The sequence below is a fragment of the Bos mutus genome, chromosome 13, assembly GCF_027580195.1.
Source record: "Bos mutus isolate GX-2022 chromosome 13, NWIPB_WYAK_1.1, whole genome shotgun sequence".
Classification (NCBI taxonomy): Eukaryota; Metazoa; Chordata; class Mammalia; order Artiodactyla; family Bovidae; genus Bos; species Bos mutus.
The window spans coordinates 64,674,710-64,692,567 of record NC_091629.1 but is presented as its reverse complement, the minus strand read 5'-3'; the positions used below and the strand labels follow the sequence as shown (position 1 = coordinate 64,692,567).

Sequence of the window (17,858 nt, the reverse complement as noted above, 5' to 3'; positions counted from 1 at the left end):
TAAATAAATAACAATATAAGAGAAAAATAGTGAAAGGAACTTGGTCAACCAGTAAGTCAGTTTTACAATGCAAACAGTCATTTGAATGTTTAGGTTTATGACTAATTTTATCAAATTAAGACATTTTCTTAAAGTGATTAAATATATTTAATAAATATGATTTCTCAAATTCTGACATTTGTTTGCCTCTGATACAGTTTTTACCATGGGTAAATTTTATTAACAGTTAAAGAGTTTAAATCAGCATAAAAGAAAATAATGTGATTTCACTGCAGAACTATTCAGACGTATATAAAACTTACAATACATCAAGCTTGTATTCAACCATGACACCTCAAAGAATTTGCAATTGAAGTATTAAACAGCCTTGCTAAAATAGATTTATTTTTCCCTAAAAGGCATTTTTATAATATGTGCTCCAAAAGAAGGATTTAATATTTGTGTGTAATCTTAGAGAACATTAACTACTGTACTTTGCATTTCAAATTATCCTCAATGGAGTATAAAAAGAGGGGCAAAAGGTAAGGGAAAAAAGTAAAAATATAAAATACTTCTTGTACATATATCCATACCTAGCAACAAGAAAAACACTTATTCTATAGTAAATAATTATTATACACATATTCATTCCAATTGAATATGTAAAATTCTTTTAACATTCTCAAATTTTAAGTAGTAAATAAAATTTTATTTTAAAATATTTTCAAAATATTTAAGTCCTGAAACCACGCACAGTACCTGCACATCCTCTGTTGTCTGTAACACAGATCCTGTCCCTTCTATGTAGCGTCCATAACTGAAGAATTAACACAAATATTTTGTAACATCTGCTTGTTAATGATAGATTTCTTAAATATTTCTTGAATGAATCAATTTTACATAGCTACATCTTTCTGAAATATTCTGAATAATATCACATAAATATGCTTTGTAATTAAAAAAATTAGGTGAAAGACTTAAGATCATATTTAAACTTCTCAGACACTAAACTTGACAAAGTTTTTTGTTGTGTAAGTAATATTTGCAGTATGCATTATTGTCATTTTTATAAAATGTCAGTTTTTAAATGTTCATCACATTTAAATGCACAGGAAGTATGCATTAGTTACAACTTTTATATCCAAATACTATTCAGTACTAGCATCCCTGACACATTAGACCAAATGTTATGAAGGTGAAAATGAATAGCAGCTATTTTTCTTCAGATGCCTGAACCATCATTTCTTCTCATGAACCCAAAATCCTATTCTCTCCAGCCCAGGACAGACTCAGGCTCATCAAACATGTATCTACTTCCTACTGTAACACCGTATGTTTTAACTATTTATCCTGCAACAGTCAGACTATTGTTTTAAAAAACTATATTAAAAATATAAAACACTACAGAGAAAAGCTGTTTCCTTATATATCATGTGTGTGTCTGCTTATATTATCTACACTAAAATAGATTTTCACATTAAAGCTTCTTTTATACCATTTTTATAATTACAAAAGAATTTCAAGGTTTTTTTTTTTTTTTTTAGTTACAAAAGTGATAAGTCCTGTTTTATGAGAGTCCCAAAGAGAACCTATCAGACTTGGAAACAGACAACAGCTGACTGAAGTCTTTTAAGGTGATGGAAGAAGCAATAAACCTATTCCCCTAGAAGTACAAGGGCAGAGTATGAGAAAATCAGGATAAGCCTCATATGATTATCTCAGGGGCAGAGTGTCAAGACAACTAGCTAGCAAGTAAAGAGAGAAGGTTTGAATGTTTAAATCATAAAACTACCTATCAAATGAGTTTGAGTGGTATTAACAAAGAAGAGGCAGGGATCTTTTATAAATTCTTCTCCAAAGATCTTATTTCCCCTTCTTTCTAGGTTTAAAAAGAAACCTGAAAAACACATTTATTAACACTTGGGAAATAAGCCAAAGGCTATATCCCCTAAATGTCCAGTAAAATAAATTATGATATACCTATACCATGAGTATAGCAAAATTCTTAGGCAATAATACCCAAATTACATTGTACAGTCAAAAAAATGGGTGCATAATAATGATTATAATATGCTACAATTTACTTAAAGAAGGGGGTAAAAATATACATGCATATTTAGATACCCTGTACACAACACCTCTGGAAGATCAGACAGTAGGGATGGAAACTGGATGAACAAGAGGCAGAGACGAAAGGAGTCTTACAATCTCAGTTCCTTTTGAAATTTGAACCATGAGAATATAACTACTTACCCAAAAACTAAAGAAAATTTAAAGTGCTCTAATGTGCTCCAGATTATTCAATCTTATTTCTTGATATTAAAGTTTAATTTCTTCTTGTACACTGATTATGAAAGTGGACAGAAATTTTTGAGGTACCACAAAAAGAAAGGTGGTAAAAAATTTGCAATTTGCCATCTACAGAGACCATGTTTTCACCATGGGTATGTTTCCACCGTGGGTAATTAAGCTCCTTCGAAGGTCGCCAAACAATGGCCTGGCCTTTCATGAGCACTTTCGTGGGCTGTGCACATGATGTTCTGCCAGAAGCAATTTTTACTTGTGCATTCTACTGGAACAGGAAGGCAGGCAATTAAGGGAGAAAAAAAAAAACCAAACAAACACATTCTAGCAGAAACATTCTATAAAATGCTCCTTGTTTCCAGAAGAAATAAAAGAGACAATAGCTATGAAAACTTGGTTACTTTGGGTATGTCGTAAGTAGAGGGTATGTCGTGAGTAGAGACTCTTTAAAACTTACCCTTTTGTAAAGCACATGGATCTTCTGGAAGTGGGTTTAACAATGTCTAACAAAAGAGCGTATCGCAGTAATGACTTTGGTGGTAAAAAGAATGAATGCTTGTCAATGTCATCTTCAAGAAAATCTTTTAGCATTTGCACAGAGAGATCGCTGTCCTGTTGATGTTTCCTGTCAATTTCTCCTGCAGTTTCAAGCTTAAAAAGAATGGCCTCTTTTCCAGAACACTGTGTGCTGCTATCAAAGCAAATCTTTGGTCCAGTTTTCTTTTCTTCAGTTTTCTTTTCTGCATTTATTGCATATTTAGGGGGATGTTCAGATTCAGTTTTGGGGAACTCCATCAGTACCTGGCATTAAATAAAAATATATAAATTGTCAAAAGCTTTCTTAAAAATAAAAAATGAGTTAATAATATCCAGTCAACATTATGCAAAAAAATTCTTTGGCTTTCACTGAGCTGTCATTAAAAAGATAGACATTGAGGTTTACTAGTAATTTATATAAGCTACTACAAGTTTTTCATCATATAATGATAGGCCATCAGTCTGTAGATAATTTATTTCATGAAATTACTGCTTTCTCTAGTAATAAAACCATTCAACAAAATAATAGGAAGTAGGATGAATATACCGACAATATCATATTTGGAAAAGAAGTTGAGAAAGCAACAGGAGCATTTCCAGAAATGTGTTTTGCATCAAAGCTTACCATTCCCCTTCGTTAAAATAAGCACTCTTTGCCCTGAAAGGTTATTTCTATTCCTGAGCCCCATAGGAAAAACTTGTTCCTACAAAACAGGTAACCTTGTATAAAGTCCTATTTTGAGAAGGATAAAATAGTTCCAGGAATTTTTAATGATGAAATCTTGGTTAATATACTTTATACATTGTTTTTGGAACTATCCACATTGAAAGGGAGACACATTGCAATTGTATAATATAATACAGGCGTGTCTTCCATTGGCAGGCGGGTTCTTTACCACTCGTGCCACCTGGGAAGCCCCATAATACAATACCCATGTGTGTAGTCACTCAGTACTGTCCAACTCTTTGTGACCCTTTGGACTGTAGTCCACTGGGCTTCTCTGTCCATGGAATTTTTCAGGCAAGAATACTAAAGTGGGTTGCCATTTCCTATTCCAGGGGATTTTCCTGACCCAGGGATCAAACCCATGTCTTCTGTGTCTCCTGCATTGCAGGCAGATTCTTTACCCACTGAGCCATCAGGGAAGCATAAAACTGGTATTGTGTTACAGGGGGATTCAAACGATACTACTGAACCCCTGTTAGTAGGACATGACTTTTAAGTTCTTACCTGTGATGATTAGAGAGAGCTTCACTGAACCACTGAAACTCTGTTATCCACATCAATTTTCAGCAGAAGCATATAAAATTGCTACATAATGAGAGAGTCTATCCATAGCAATCATGCATTTCATCCTAGCTTGTACTAATCATTACCATATTTTAATCAGTTAAAGCTAAACAGCATAGATTTCAAAGAAAATGCAACCGACATGTGAATTTTTATCAACAGTGGTCAATGGCTTCTACTGAGGGAGAAAAATAATGGATGCAAAAGAATCAGTGGTCGGAAGAGAAATTATTGGGGGGTTCATTTCCCCCCCAATAATTTCTCTTCTGACCATTAATAACAGCAGTAATGGTAATTTTTTACTTTCAACTTATTTTTTGTAATGATGAAAGAAATGCTTCTGGTTTTGTTTCAAGCAATTAAAGTGGTCATATTAGGAATGGGAGGGCTTCCCTGGTGGCTCTGTGATAAAGAATCCCCCTGCAAATGCAGGAGACACAAGAGATGCAGGTTCAATTCCTGGGTTGGGAAGATCTCTTGAAAAAGGAAATGGCAACCTACTCCAGTGTTCCTGCCTGAGAAATCCCACGGACAGAGGATTCTGGCAGGCTACAGTCCAAGGAGTTGCAAAGAGTCAGACATGACATAGCAACTAAACAACATAAAGAGGGGCAAAAGGCTTAGAAGAGAGACTGAATGCATGCTCTTTACTACAGGCGTGAGAGGACACATGAACCCCCACCGGTACTGTTGGAAAATAAACAAGCAGCCTGAGACCTACTTACAACAGATGAATGATGATGATGAGAACAACAATAATAATAATACCTGACCAGGGGCCTGAAAAGGGAATGGCTCTGGCTGAAGCTTTGCAATAAGGAAGTACCGTAATCTTGAATTTGGAATGCCAAGCTGAAAGTGAAGCAGAACAGGTAGTTGCTATGGGAAATTAAAGTGATCTATACTAACTGTTAGCATATAGTGGGAAAAAAAAAACCTCATACACTGTACATTAGTTTACATCAGGTCTACATTAGTTTCTGCCAGACAAAATTCCATTATCAATTTGCGCAAGACTTCCCTGCAGCAAATTCTTGAACCTTTTCAACTGTCACTTTGTACCTTTATTTGAACGAAATAAAGATGGAATCAGATGAATCATATGTCTACGAGTCACTTTCACTTTATATTTCCCAGGTAAGAAGATACATAGATTTTCTTACATTCATTATTGATAGTACAGTAATCATAAAAAAATAAAATTCACATATAGCTATAAAATTCAGATATAGAAGGAACCATGTCTGAACTAATTTTAAGATTTGCCTATAATATTATTCAAAATGGATCCATTTTTTTATTGAATCAAGTTCCCTTTGGGAAAATTTATTTAAGTTTATAATTGTGGTACTTACAGAGGTTGGAGACAGTAGAAATTCTTGATACTGAAAACCACAATTTTCTATTGTTTGTATTAACAGATCTCTGAAAAGACAAAGGGTAAGAAAAAAGGCTTTCACTCTATAGTTCAAAATGCAGTTCTTATATAAAATATTACACATAAAACTTCATTTTATGTGAAAACTATACCTCCATTCAACTTGTTTAGAAAGAGAAAAATCCTGGGTCTTAAGCCTAATATTTGAGAAATTACATTTCTCAAAAAAAGAGATAATCTGTATTATAAATAAAAAATTGCTAATCCACTGATGGTAAATTCGTTATTGGAATGGAGCTTTGTCGCCCATCAGACAGGGCAACACTGTCACAGACAGCAGGTGAATCGAGGACTCAGTCGGCTGCATTCTCTCCCGTGGGGCAGCCACCTGAAAGGGCCCTGACACAGGGCTTGCTTCTTCAGTCCAACAGGACAGAAAATGCCTATGAGAGGACCAATTCTTACTGAAAACATTTCTAATTCTAATGAAATGGACACCACTTAAGCAGCTAAAACTGAGAAATACAATTCGTATTACTCATTCTGGAAAAATTCAAACATATCAAAACGCGAGAGAATCAGCTGACCCTAACCTTGTGATACTTCACATTACTATTGGAAAACTACATTAATGATAAACTACATAACATATCTTAAATGTCGGAATGTACACCTTTATTTTTCAGACCTTTATTTCACAACAGCTCTTATTATATAAAACACCTACTCTAAGATGAACACAAGAGAAATACATTTCTTACCTTGTAGAAGACATTTCAAAACCTTTAACGTTTTCTAAAAGAATATACTTCGGTAATTTTTGTAATCTAAAACAAAAACAAACAAACAAAAAAACCAAACAGAATTCCAAACATCTCAATACTAAGAAGTAAGAAGCAAAGAAAATCCTTACTTGTGAGAAATACGAGGTAACTGTTCAAACTGATTTTAGAAAAGAATTTTACAAAGGATGGAGATGACATATTTTAACCCTTTCCCCCATAAACATAGCACACTTGATAAGGTTAATATTTGAAATATTAATTTCCACTGAAGTTTAAGTGAAAACACAGGACTGCACAGAGCTTTGAACTGCACAGAATGGCAGTTCAAAGGGCTGACGTTTACGTGGAATACAGCTTTTAGGGTTAGCAGTGCGATTTTCCAGGCCATGGGCAATAGCATTCACTAACATTAGCATCATCTGCACTAATCCTGTGAGCAGAGGCAATACAATTCAGCTATTAGGCTGTAACACCCTGTCACTCACTTTAGCAGCACTGTAGAATCAACAAACATTTTCAGTCACTCTATCAGTCATGACAGAAAATAAATGGCATGTATAGTATCCGTAGAAGCTGCTAATTTCTATAAAATGATAAACATCACATTCTTCCAGATGCAAAGTTTTACACCTATGGTAAGCTTGTACAGGAACCTAAGTTTTTACCTTGGGAGAATGTCTAGAATATATAAGAAGCTATTTGTCCTTGGATCAGTCACATCACCTTGCAGGCCAATTCTGAAAGGGATAAGAAAATAAGTTCAAGAATTGTACATAAAGATATCAAGTCACTTTTAAAAAGGCAAGACAGAGAACTACAATTAGTTGGTCCTCACAAAAAATATGATCATCTCTGTTGCTATAAAGAACAAAACATATTTATTCATTTAATTAAAACAAAAAAAGCTTTGTCTGTCTAGTAAATGTAGTACTTATAAAAAAATAATATGCCCAAATGACTTACATGAAGCAAAGAAGAATAAGAAGTTAATGAAGAATTAAAAATAATTATCCTCTTAAAATCAACTTGTTTAGGAAACACACACACACACACACACACAAAATTGGCTGGTGACACCTTTCGCTCTGCCCCAAGGGAGACAAAAGAAGTTCAGAGGGATGAGCTGGTTGGGCAGGGTGGCAACATAAGAGTTGATGGCACTGAAAACTAATCACATCCAAGTAGACCAAGATAGTAGGTAAGATCAGGACGATCTTGTTCAATGTACACGGGAGACAATAAAGGTGAGGGCTTGAATCTACACAAAGGTGTTGCAACTTGGTTAGACTAACTAGGTCAAAACAGGTCATGTGAAAATGTGGTATCTGGTTCAGCAATTAGATCTTTTTTTTTTTTTTAAGAAATTAAATCTTATAAGTAACATTCAATATGATCAAGAACCAAGCAGAAAGGAAGACTAGGTTGGGCATAAATTATAATAACAGGGGATTAGGATTTAAGACCTTGTCATCTATTAACTTCAAAGTCTTAAATTACTTGACATTACTTATCAGCTCCTCATGCCTGACAGCAGGACCAAAATCATCAGTGGATCTGAGGTTCAAATGGGAGAGGAGAGTGGACTTGAACAGATTCCTCAGAAACCTTGGTTTCTTCTCATTGAGTCCCTTTCCCCTCAGAGTTCCAAATGATGATTGTGTTGCAGAATCAGACTCTGCGGCCATTAGCAGCTGGATCTGGGCTGATATAGAGCGAGAATGGTATCATAGGGAAGATGTCCCATTGCAGGGACATCTGAGGCATCACAGTGCTGGGGCTGCACTCTGCTCTGAGCCTCCCACTCATGGCAGTCAAAAAGGCCACACCCTTGCGTAGCTCAGATGGAGCTACGCATCTCATCCTAGCTCAGGATGGAGATGACATATTATAACCCTTTCCCCCATAAACATGGCACACTTGATAAGGTTAATATTTGAAATATTAATTTCCACTGAAGTTTAAGTGAAAACACAGGACTGCACAGAGCTTTGAACTGCACAGAATGGCAGTTCAAAGGGCTGACGTTTACATGGAATACAGCTTCTAGGGTTAGCAGTGCGATTTTCCAGGCCATGGGCAACAGCATTCACTAACATTAGCATCATCTGCACTAATCCTGTGAGCAGAGGCAATACAATTCAGCTGTTCACCTATAAAAAGACAGTATACTACTGCACATACCATAAGCTTGTTGAATTAAATGGCAAAATCTAGTAAGACATTTGGTTGGTTGTCATTACCATTATTACTTAATTAAAAATACTATTGTTAAAAATATCTAAATGAAGATAGACTAATCAAGATTTTATCTAAAATATAATTCCCTGAAATATAGTCAAATAAATACCTTATAAGAAGAAACTGAATTGGAACATAGCTTTAAAAAAGCTATTTCATTAATTGTATGTATTATTAAATGTACGTATCAATTTTGAGAAATGCAAAATTCACAGATGCATTCTTGCCTACCTTTAAAATTTTACAATTAAGTAATTTAGGACTTGAATATTTATTATGAAAATTGACTTTGATTAATCAATGTTAGGAAGATATTCCTGAATGCCGATTAATTTAAGTAATTCAGAGTAATTTGGGTCAGAAATAAATATTTTATCTTCAGTAGGTATTAAAGAGGTACCACATAGTCTCGCCATACCTACAATGACTATGACCAAATCACTGTGCTCATCTGGCAGTTAACTGCTCTTTTCCTCATCATTAATGCTGACTTATAAATGTGCATAGAGAAAGAGAATTATGCATGAAAAATTTCAAGACTAGGGAAATGCAGCGAACGGACTTTATAGTGTCCGTGCCTGAAATTATAGTATATTTGATTTAATGAATCTTTCAAAAGTATTCTTCGTAACAGAGAAATATATATTATACATACCTTGTGAAGGGCTGACAGGGTGGGCTCATTAAAATCATATTGAAAGATAATCTGTCAAATTCTTCTAGTGTAATGCCCTAAGGAATGAATATTTGGGGTTGGGGGGAAAGAATATAAAAACATGCGTAGAAGGGGGAAAAAGGAAACATGCTAACTACAACTAAATATATCAGAAATTGTGACTGCTTATTTATAACACTTAAAAGTTTATAAAACATTTAATACTTTTAAAATAAGCTTCAGTTAAACTAACTTTCCAAAGAGATTTTGTGAAGGAAGTGGAGCAATAAGCTGAAGCTATAAAAGATTAAGTGACTTCCGCCAAACCCTAGGACCAGCCCAAGCAGAGCTGGAAAGTTAGATCCTAAGCATTTCATGCCTCTATGATACCTCAAGTCTAATTAAGACTGCTGTGATTTCAGGAATCAAACATGGAGAACTTTATTTCATAATGAATTTCAGCAAAAGATCTAGAGAATTATTAACACCTTTCTATTAATATTATTTATTTACAAAATGCGATGTATTGACCAGTCACCACTTCTCTCCTGTCTGTCTCTGTCAGTATATCACCAAACAGACAAGGGTCCCACTTTCCGATGTCTGCATACTGTTTTACAGTTGTGTGTAGTCAAAGCACCTCAAAAGATTATAAACAAGATGAACCAAACAATGCCTACTGGGCTAAGCAGTTTTAAGATGTACTGTTTTGCTCCTTTATATACAGTATCAGAAGACAAATACAGAGAAATACAAATCATGGGTTTGGCCAATTCTCATTAGGCTCTGTTAGCATATACTGTTAGCCAGAAATTTAAAGCAACAAGCCCAGAATCCCAACATTCCTAGTTACATTTCCAAGAAGTTCCAGTTCATGAAAAAAGCAGGGAAAGCTTTATTCTGAGTTCTGAAAAGAGTTAACTTGTTGAACACATCAGTTGTCTCTATTGTATTAAAGTTTGAATGTACATGTCTATTGTTTTTAAATCACAGGCTTTTAAAAGTAGTTTACGATGTATATGAAAAATGAAATGAAAATAAAATAGTGGAAAGTTCCCAAAGCACCTCTAGAACCCAGAGTTCTAAAGAAAACAATCTGAAAATCATACACTCAAACTGCATCACGAAACCTGGGGCAGAGCAGTACCATTATCACAGGTACTTAAGTTACAGAGCTAGTTAGCACAGGGCTGTTAATAAAAGCAACTTATTGACTTCACAACTGACTGTAGACTGATTAAAGCTAAATTCCTAAAATTAAAATAAAAAACAAACAACAACTTTTAACATTAGGAGCATCCTAAATCTAGAACCTAAAAGAAGTAAACACTTAATAACTCAATACCTGCAATTAGACATATAAAATTACAATTTTAAAGGATTTTTGGAAAGGGTGATTTTTTTTTAATAGCACAACCCAAATGACAGAGAAGTTATGCAAAACATAATCACTCAATAAACCATTCACAACTATCTTTAATTTAGCAATCTAAGTCAGTGTATGTGACAGGATTCAAGAAAGTAGTTACAGAGATGCATGGATTAACTCTAGTAATTTGATATTTTATAATAACACTAATGGAAATCTATTCTTTTTTCATAACTAGAGCATTCAAGTTAAAAAAAAAAATCTTTGCTGTCAGAAAACATTAGATCAACTTCATGCAGTACTTCATTTATTGAGTGTTGATGAGCAACTTTGTCATACTACTTGTGTTATTACTTCTCTTCTCAAAAAGCTTCCTGGTCATTCTTACACTTAATTTTCATTTAAACTTTAGGAAGAAATCGGTAGATTAGTAAACAACAACTTTTGACTGTTTTAGTGAATTTATTGTTAATCTAAAGAGAACTAAAATATTGTGGCACATGGTAAATCTTCAATAAAAACTTACTGAGTGGATATTTCATACTATTTTCTGCCCTATGAACTCTGATGTTTTGTTCATGAATAATTTGTTCAAAATTACATGTTTTATTCAAGAACAGAACTTTCTTGATCATTGTATTAATCCCCATTATAAAGCAATTTTCTATGACTCATAAATACATTTTGCCTTTAGACAGATCTTATCTAATATCAGTTCTGAAATATCTGTTATGCCTGGCATTTTTCCATTTTCTAGGCACAATATGTAGTTCATTAGATGATGTTCATAATCTAACTCACCAATATTTCAGAGTATCTATAATATGCTAAGCACTGTGATAGGTCTGGGAATACAACGATGCACAAACCCAGCAAGTTTTCAGCTCACATACTTATACTGCAGTAACTAGTAATTTTCCATATCCTATCTAGCAAATTTGGAAAACTCAGCAGTGGCCACAGGACTGGAAAAGGTCAGTTTTCATTCCAGTCCCAAAGAAAGGCAATGCCAAAGAATGCTCAAACTACTGCACAATTGCACTCATCTCACACGCTAGTAAAGTAATGCTCAAAATTCTCCAAGCCAGGCTTCAGCAATATGTGAACCGTGAACTTCCTGATGTTCAAGCTGGTTTTAGAAAAGGCAGAGGAACCAGAGATCAAATTGCCAACATCCGCTGGATCATGGAAAAAGCAAAAGAGTTCCAGAAAAGCATCTATTTCTGCTTTATTGACTATGCCAAAGCCTTTGACTGTGTGGATCACAATAAACTGTGGAAAATTCTGAAAGAGATGGGACTACCAGACCACCTGATCTGCCTCTTGAGAAATTTGTATGCAGGTCAGGAAGCAATAGTTAGAACTGGACATGGAACAACAGACTGGTTCCAAATAGGAAAAGGAGTACATCAAGGCTGTATATTGTCACCCTGCTTATTTAACTTATATGCAGAGTACATCATGAGAAATGCTGGACTGGAAGAAACACAAGCTGGAATCAAGATTAGCGGGAGAAATATCAATAACCTCAGATATGCAAATGACACCACCCTTATGGCAGAAAGTGAAGAGGAACTAAAAAGCCTCTTGATGAAAGTGAAAGGGGAGAGTGAAAAAGTTGGCTTAAAGCTCAACATTCAGAAAACGAAGATCATGGCATCCGGTCCCATCACTTCATGGGAAATAGATGGGGAAACAGTGGAAACAGTGTCAGACTTTATTTTTCTGGGCTCCAAAATCACTACAGATGGTGACTGCAGCCATGAAATTAAAAGATGCTTACTCCTTGGAAGGAAAGTTATGACCAACCTAGAGAGCATATTCAAAAGCAGAGACATTACTTTGCCAACAAAGGTTCATCTAGTCAGGGCTATGGTTTTTCCTGTGGTCATGTATGGATGTGAGAGTTGGACTGTGAAGAAGGCTGAGCGCTGAAGAATTGATGCTTTTGAACTGTGGTGTTGGAGAAGACTGTTGAGAGTCCCTTGGACTGCAAGGGACTGCAAGATCCAACCAGTCCATTCTGAAGGAGATCAGCCCTGGGATTTCTTTGGAAGGACTGATGCTAAAGCTGAAACTCCAGTACTTTGGCCACCTCATGCGAAGAGTTGACTCATTGGAAAAGACTCTGATGCTGGGAGGGATTGGGGGCAGGAGGAGAAGGGCACGACAGAGGATGAGACAGCTGGATGGCATCACTACTCAATGGATGTGAGTCTGGGTGAACTCCGGGAGTTGGTGATGGACAGGGAGGCCTGGTGTGCTGTAATTCATGGGGTCGCAAAGAGTCAGACACGACTGAGCGACTGATCTGATCTAGATAAATACCAGATTTTAGTTTTATTACCAATTATCTTTGTAACTGTCCTGTTCTTGGTTAAAAACATACATGCACTTTTCAGGCCTGACCACATCGCCGTGACAAAGGCTTCACCCAGCAGGTGCTGGGCAAAGTCATCCTCCCCACTCCAGACTTTGTGGAAGGCCAGTGCCTGGCAGTCTCTGAGAGCAAGTGCAAGGTCTCCGGCCCCCTGGAAGGTCATGCTCTTCACTTATTTGCATTCCAAGGTCTCTCTGTCTGTGGGCACAGAGTCCTCTTCAGCCGCCATCTATTTCTGCCAAGGCCTCCTTCTGGGAGGAGGAGGAGCCCTGGAAGTTATTTCTCTTGCTATGACTATACCCAGCAAATCTCACTCTCTCCTCCAATACCAGGGGCTCCCTCAACTGTTAGCTGACTCCCATGTCTGCTGATCCACTCAACTTCCCAGCAGGGTGCTGCACCCTAGGGAAACACAACAGGGGGCAGGGCATAGACATCTTCTCTATAGCAAGTAACTAAGGCTTCACTCTTTCACTTTTGCCTTGTTGCTTTAATCAGCTACTCTGATCCCTGACAGCTCAGCTGAGCTCCTGACAACAACATGAAATAATGTCCTAAAAACCTAAAGCTTCATTTATCTTTCAAAGAACAGACATATTTTTTGAGTCTCACTTTCCCGTCCTACTCCAATTATAGTATTTTTACACTGCAAAGATTTATGACACTCTCACCTTGCTTCCTGACCATAATTTCCTTCCTAACATGGCAGCTTTATTTCTGGGTTTTCCACTCTGATTCATCTCTTGCTTAGTTAGATTAAGTGACTGAATCATTTTTTTCAATAAGGGTTCACAGGTAATACACTTCATGAATTGTTGGAGGTTTTATTTCAGGAATGTTTTTCATTTACTTCTGTTAATGCTTTTGCCCCGTTTGTTTTGCTGTCTTTTGTTTGCCACTCTGACATAGCTTTTATTTCTATAATGGTTTTATTTTTCTCATCTTTTTTTCTTCTTCCCAGACCACTGATAGTTTTCAAGTCTATTGTCTTATTATCGCTTTTGAATGAAGCTCCAATACTTTGGCCACCTGATGCACAGAGCCGACTCATTAGAAAAGACCCTTATGCTGGGAAAGATTGAAGGCAGGAGGAGAAGGGGACAACAGAGGAAGAAATGATTGAATGGCACCACTGATTCAACGGACAAGAGTTTGAGCAAACTCTGGGAGATGGTGAAGGACAGGGAAGCCTGGCACACTACAGTCCATGGGGTTGCAAAGAATCGGGCATGACTGTGACTGAACAACAATACATTTATTTGAGTTCCTGAAGATACCAAGTTTTATTTAAGGTTTCAAACTAATGGAGATGTGTGTTTGTAATTTTCTTCTGCTTCTTCATACAATTTTTCTGTAAATATTCTGCTTGTTTATGTTACTTCCTTCCTTCAAAAAGTACTCTATCAGCATAGCCTCAAAGGCTCCTTTCTAATTACTAATACTCGATGGACGTGAGTCTCAGTGAATTCTGGGAGTTGGTGATGGACAGGGAGGCCTGGCATGCTGTGATTCATGGGGTCGCAAAGAGTCCGACACGACTGAGTGACTGATCTGATCTGATATATATTTTTTTAATGGAGATCACTTGAATCTAGAAATTTGCTGAAAAGATGAAAGAAAGAGTAGGTACTTTGTCACTGCAGTTTCTGGGAAGAACCCAGAAAGCTCTCTAACTTAAGACCATGCCTCTGTCCTTAACCATGTTCTCACATTTAGAATGAGCAAGAAGTCTGCAGAGCTTGCAGTGATGTTTTCAGCCCAGTGATTCGGAATGTTTTAATGTCTCTTCTCTTCACTTTGAACAAACAATTGCTGGGTCTGCTTTGTCTCCTCCCTTGTCCTTCTCAAAGCTGCATGACGCACAGAGAGATCTAAATTGAATGCAACTTTGCCATCTTCATTCACTGTGTCTTAGTGCCACTACATCTGACATTATTTTTCTCAGTTTTCTTTTTTGTTTTGGTTTCTGTTTAAATCCTATTTTCATTCATAATGGTTTCCCATCCCCTCTTTTCTCTTATTTCTATTAGGAAAAGAAATATAATTTTAGAATAGAAATATCTTGTCTTTGTCACATTCAATCAGAAGTCCCAAAGAAAACTGTTCACAAGTCCAACTTCTGCACTAAGCAGTAAGTTTCTGCAGGTAAAGACTAGTTCTCAGGCATATCTGTGTTCCTCTAAGGGCTCAATAACTTGCATGAAGTCAATGTTCTCAAATTTCAGTTGATCAGAATATGTTGTTTTCAGTTCAGTTCAGTTCAGTCACTCAGTCATGGCCAACTCTTTGTGACCCCATGGACTGCAGCCCACCAGGCCTCCCTGTCCATCACCAACTCCTGAAGTTCACTCAAACTCATGTCCATTGAGTCGGTGATGCCAACCAGCCATCTCATCCTCTGTCGTCCCCTTCTCCTCCCGCTTATGAAACTTAAAATCTCTTAAGTCTCTCATTACTCCTAAGTTCTCCATTAAACTTCCAACTACTTTTTAAGCATGACCCTCAATGTACTTCTGATACATGTGATCTGGACATGACACACTCTTTCCATTACAGAACAGGGCTGAAGAGAACATCCAAGAAGAGACTAACAGCTGTAGGAAGGCACATCGACTTTTTTCTCATAGACATGGTTTTAATGAACTGATTCTCTCTTCTCAAATGAGTGGGAGGTACCTATCTCCATTCTTTCCTCTCCCTAGTATTCTTATTTCATATGCAGATAATATGACTTATTATCATCTATTAAAACTAGTATTGAAATAGAGCTATCGCTAGAAAAATGGTTACATATATATTACTCCAAATGCCCCCAAATTTCTTCTGGCATGTAGCTGGGAACCCCAAATATGTAAAGTGTCTCACAGTTTCCCTTAGAAGGTAAAAAAGAAAAAAGGTTAAGTCATCAAACGTAATGGGTGCTTTACTGAGATTGTGTTGTTGTTTCATATTTTGTTCAGTGGGAGAAAACCCTTGCTGAATTGGATATTTGGCTGCATCAACTTTTAAACATTTACATTAAATTTAAACTTAGATGCAACTTTTTTAAATAAAATAAATTTTGCTATCATAATCTATGTCACAGAAATTTTGGAACCTAAATGCAGATTGCCTACATATGAGTCAAACCAGTTACTTTTCAGCAGCTATGTTTCTCCTGACCCTGTATTTACTTCTGCCCTACATCCATGATGAGACTGGCAGACTTAGTGCAGTTTGCCATGATGTTCATGAAGTGCACTCTACCAGTTACTGGAAAGATGATGTTATACCCGTAGTACTTCTCTCGATGAGGCCCGTGCAGAAAAATATTCTGTTCTCAATATCAGTGACAGATGTTCTTCAACACATAAATAGATGACTTTTACCTTGTAAATACCCAATCACAGAGCCAGGAAATGGCCCTATTTCATATCCAGCTAAAAGAAAGCTTAAGACAAACCTGTTGGATACACAAAATGTGGTACATCCATATAATGGAATATTATTCAGCCATTAAGGGAAACGAAGCACTGACACGCAAGAACCCAGACAAAAAAGGGCCACGTATTATATGATCCCATTTACATGAAATGCCTAGAAAAGTCAAATCCATAGAGGCAGAAAGTAGATTAGTGGCTTCCAGGGCCTGGAGGGAGGGAGAAATGGGAGTCACTGCTAATGGGCACCAGATTACTTTTTACAGGGATGAGAACGGACTAGAATTAGAAAGTGGCAATCTTTACACAACTTTGTCAGTAAATGAAAAAAGAAAAATGCTAAAAGTATACACTTTAAAGTGGTGGACTTCATGGTATAATGAATTGTATCTTACTTAAATAAAATTTGTGAGACTTTTGCTTCTGTCTGGAGGGAGTAAATTCTAAGAGACTTACTTTCCTTCTATAAATTAACTAGAAAACTGGGAGAAATGTAATAACTATTTTCAGATATTGGACCACAGGCAGATAGGACTACCATTCCTTGGAAAAAGACAAAAAAAAAAAGTTGAAGATAATTAGACTTTCTACCTGGAGATAATTTCCACACAGCAGTGAAGGGAAAGGACACTCACACTGTACCTGGGAAAGAAGATGTGTTGAAGAGAGACACTGGCATTCAAGGTCAAGGTGACTAGAATTTGCAGAGCAAGACTACCACACTAAAAGAAGCTGCATAAGTAATGAAATACAGAAATCTGCATAACACTCCCTTTGAGTGTCCTGCTGAGCATACCTGTGCATCTATCAGGCAAAATGCTTGACAGACCAACTTCCAGGAAAAGAACCATTATTGGGAAGCTGTAAGCCAAAAAAGTTCCCAGATCTCAGGGCAAGAGATCATTTGAGTTACCACCACAACCTAGTTGAGAACATTGGACACCCAATAGCTAGCAATCAAAGAAAGGTCGCATATTAATAGTAAGATTAGACTGCTGCTGCTGCTAAGTCACTTCAGTCATGTCCGACTCTGTGTGACCCCCTAGACGGCAGCCCACCAGGCTCCCCCGTCCCTGGGATTCTCCAGGCAAGAACACTGGAGTGGGTTGCCATTTCCTTCTCCAATGCATGAAAGTGAAGTTGCTCAGTCGTGTCTGACCCTCAGCGACCCCATGGACTGCAGCCTTCCAGGCTCCTCCATCAATGGGATTTTCCAGGCAAAAGTACTGGAGTGGGGTGCCACTGCCTTCTCCAAAGATTAGACTACCCTTACAGTAAAGGCTACTCCACATACACTCTGAAATGCTTAAAATAAGCCTCAAAAAGAATCAAGATGATCTGAAATTAACTGCTTCTGAGAACAAAATCCAACAGTCTTTAAAAGATTACGGTAAACTCCAGCACTCAAAAATGTAAAATGTACAATGTTAGGCTCCCAATAAAAAAACTACTACAATGCTAATTAAACAAGATAATGTGACCCATAACAAATGGGGGTGAATGGAGGAAGAATCCATCAATAG

General features: G+C 36.7%; 1 protein-coding gene across 4 annotated transcripts in view; it reads right to left on the bottom strand.

Annotated features, from left to right (window-relative positions):
* TRDMT1 (tRNA aspartic acid methyltransferase 1) overlaps window positions 1-17,858 on the bottom strand; it is a 104,338-nt gene that overhangs the window by 20,571 nt on the left and 65,909 nt on the right. For 2 of the 4 annotated variants that reach the window (XM_070381900.1, XM_005891916.2), the window contains exons 3-9: window positions 9,168-9,244; window positions 6,940-7,011; window positions 6,251-6,316; window positions 5,467-5,536; window positions 4,880-4,963; window positions 2,741-3,084; window positions 739-796 (exon numbers count right to left, since the gene is read on the bottom strand). In XM_070381900.1, the coding sequence (XP_070238001.1) occupies window positions 739-796; window positions 2,741-3,084; window positions 4,880-4,963; window positions 5,467-5,536; window positions 6,251-6,316; window positions 6,940-7,011; window positions 9,168-9,244 (771 nt within the window). The remainder of the gene's footprint in view (window positions 1-738; window positions 797-2,740; window positions 3,085-4,879; window positions 4,964-5,466; window positions 5,537-6,250; window positions 6,317-6,939; window positions 7,012-9,167; window positions 9,245-17,858) is intronic. The other 2 variants (XM_070381902.1, XM_070381901.1) reach the window with 1 other exon arrangement.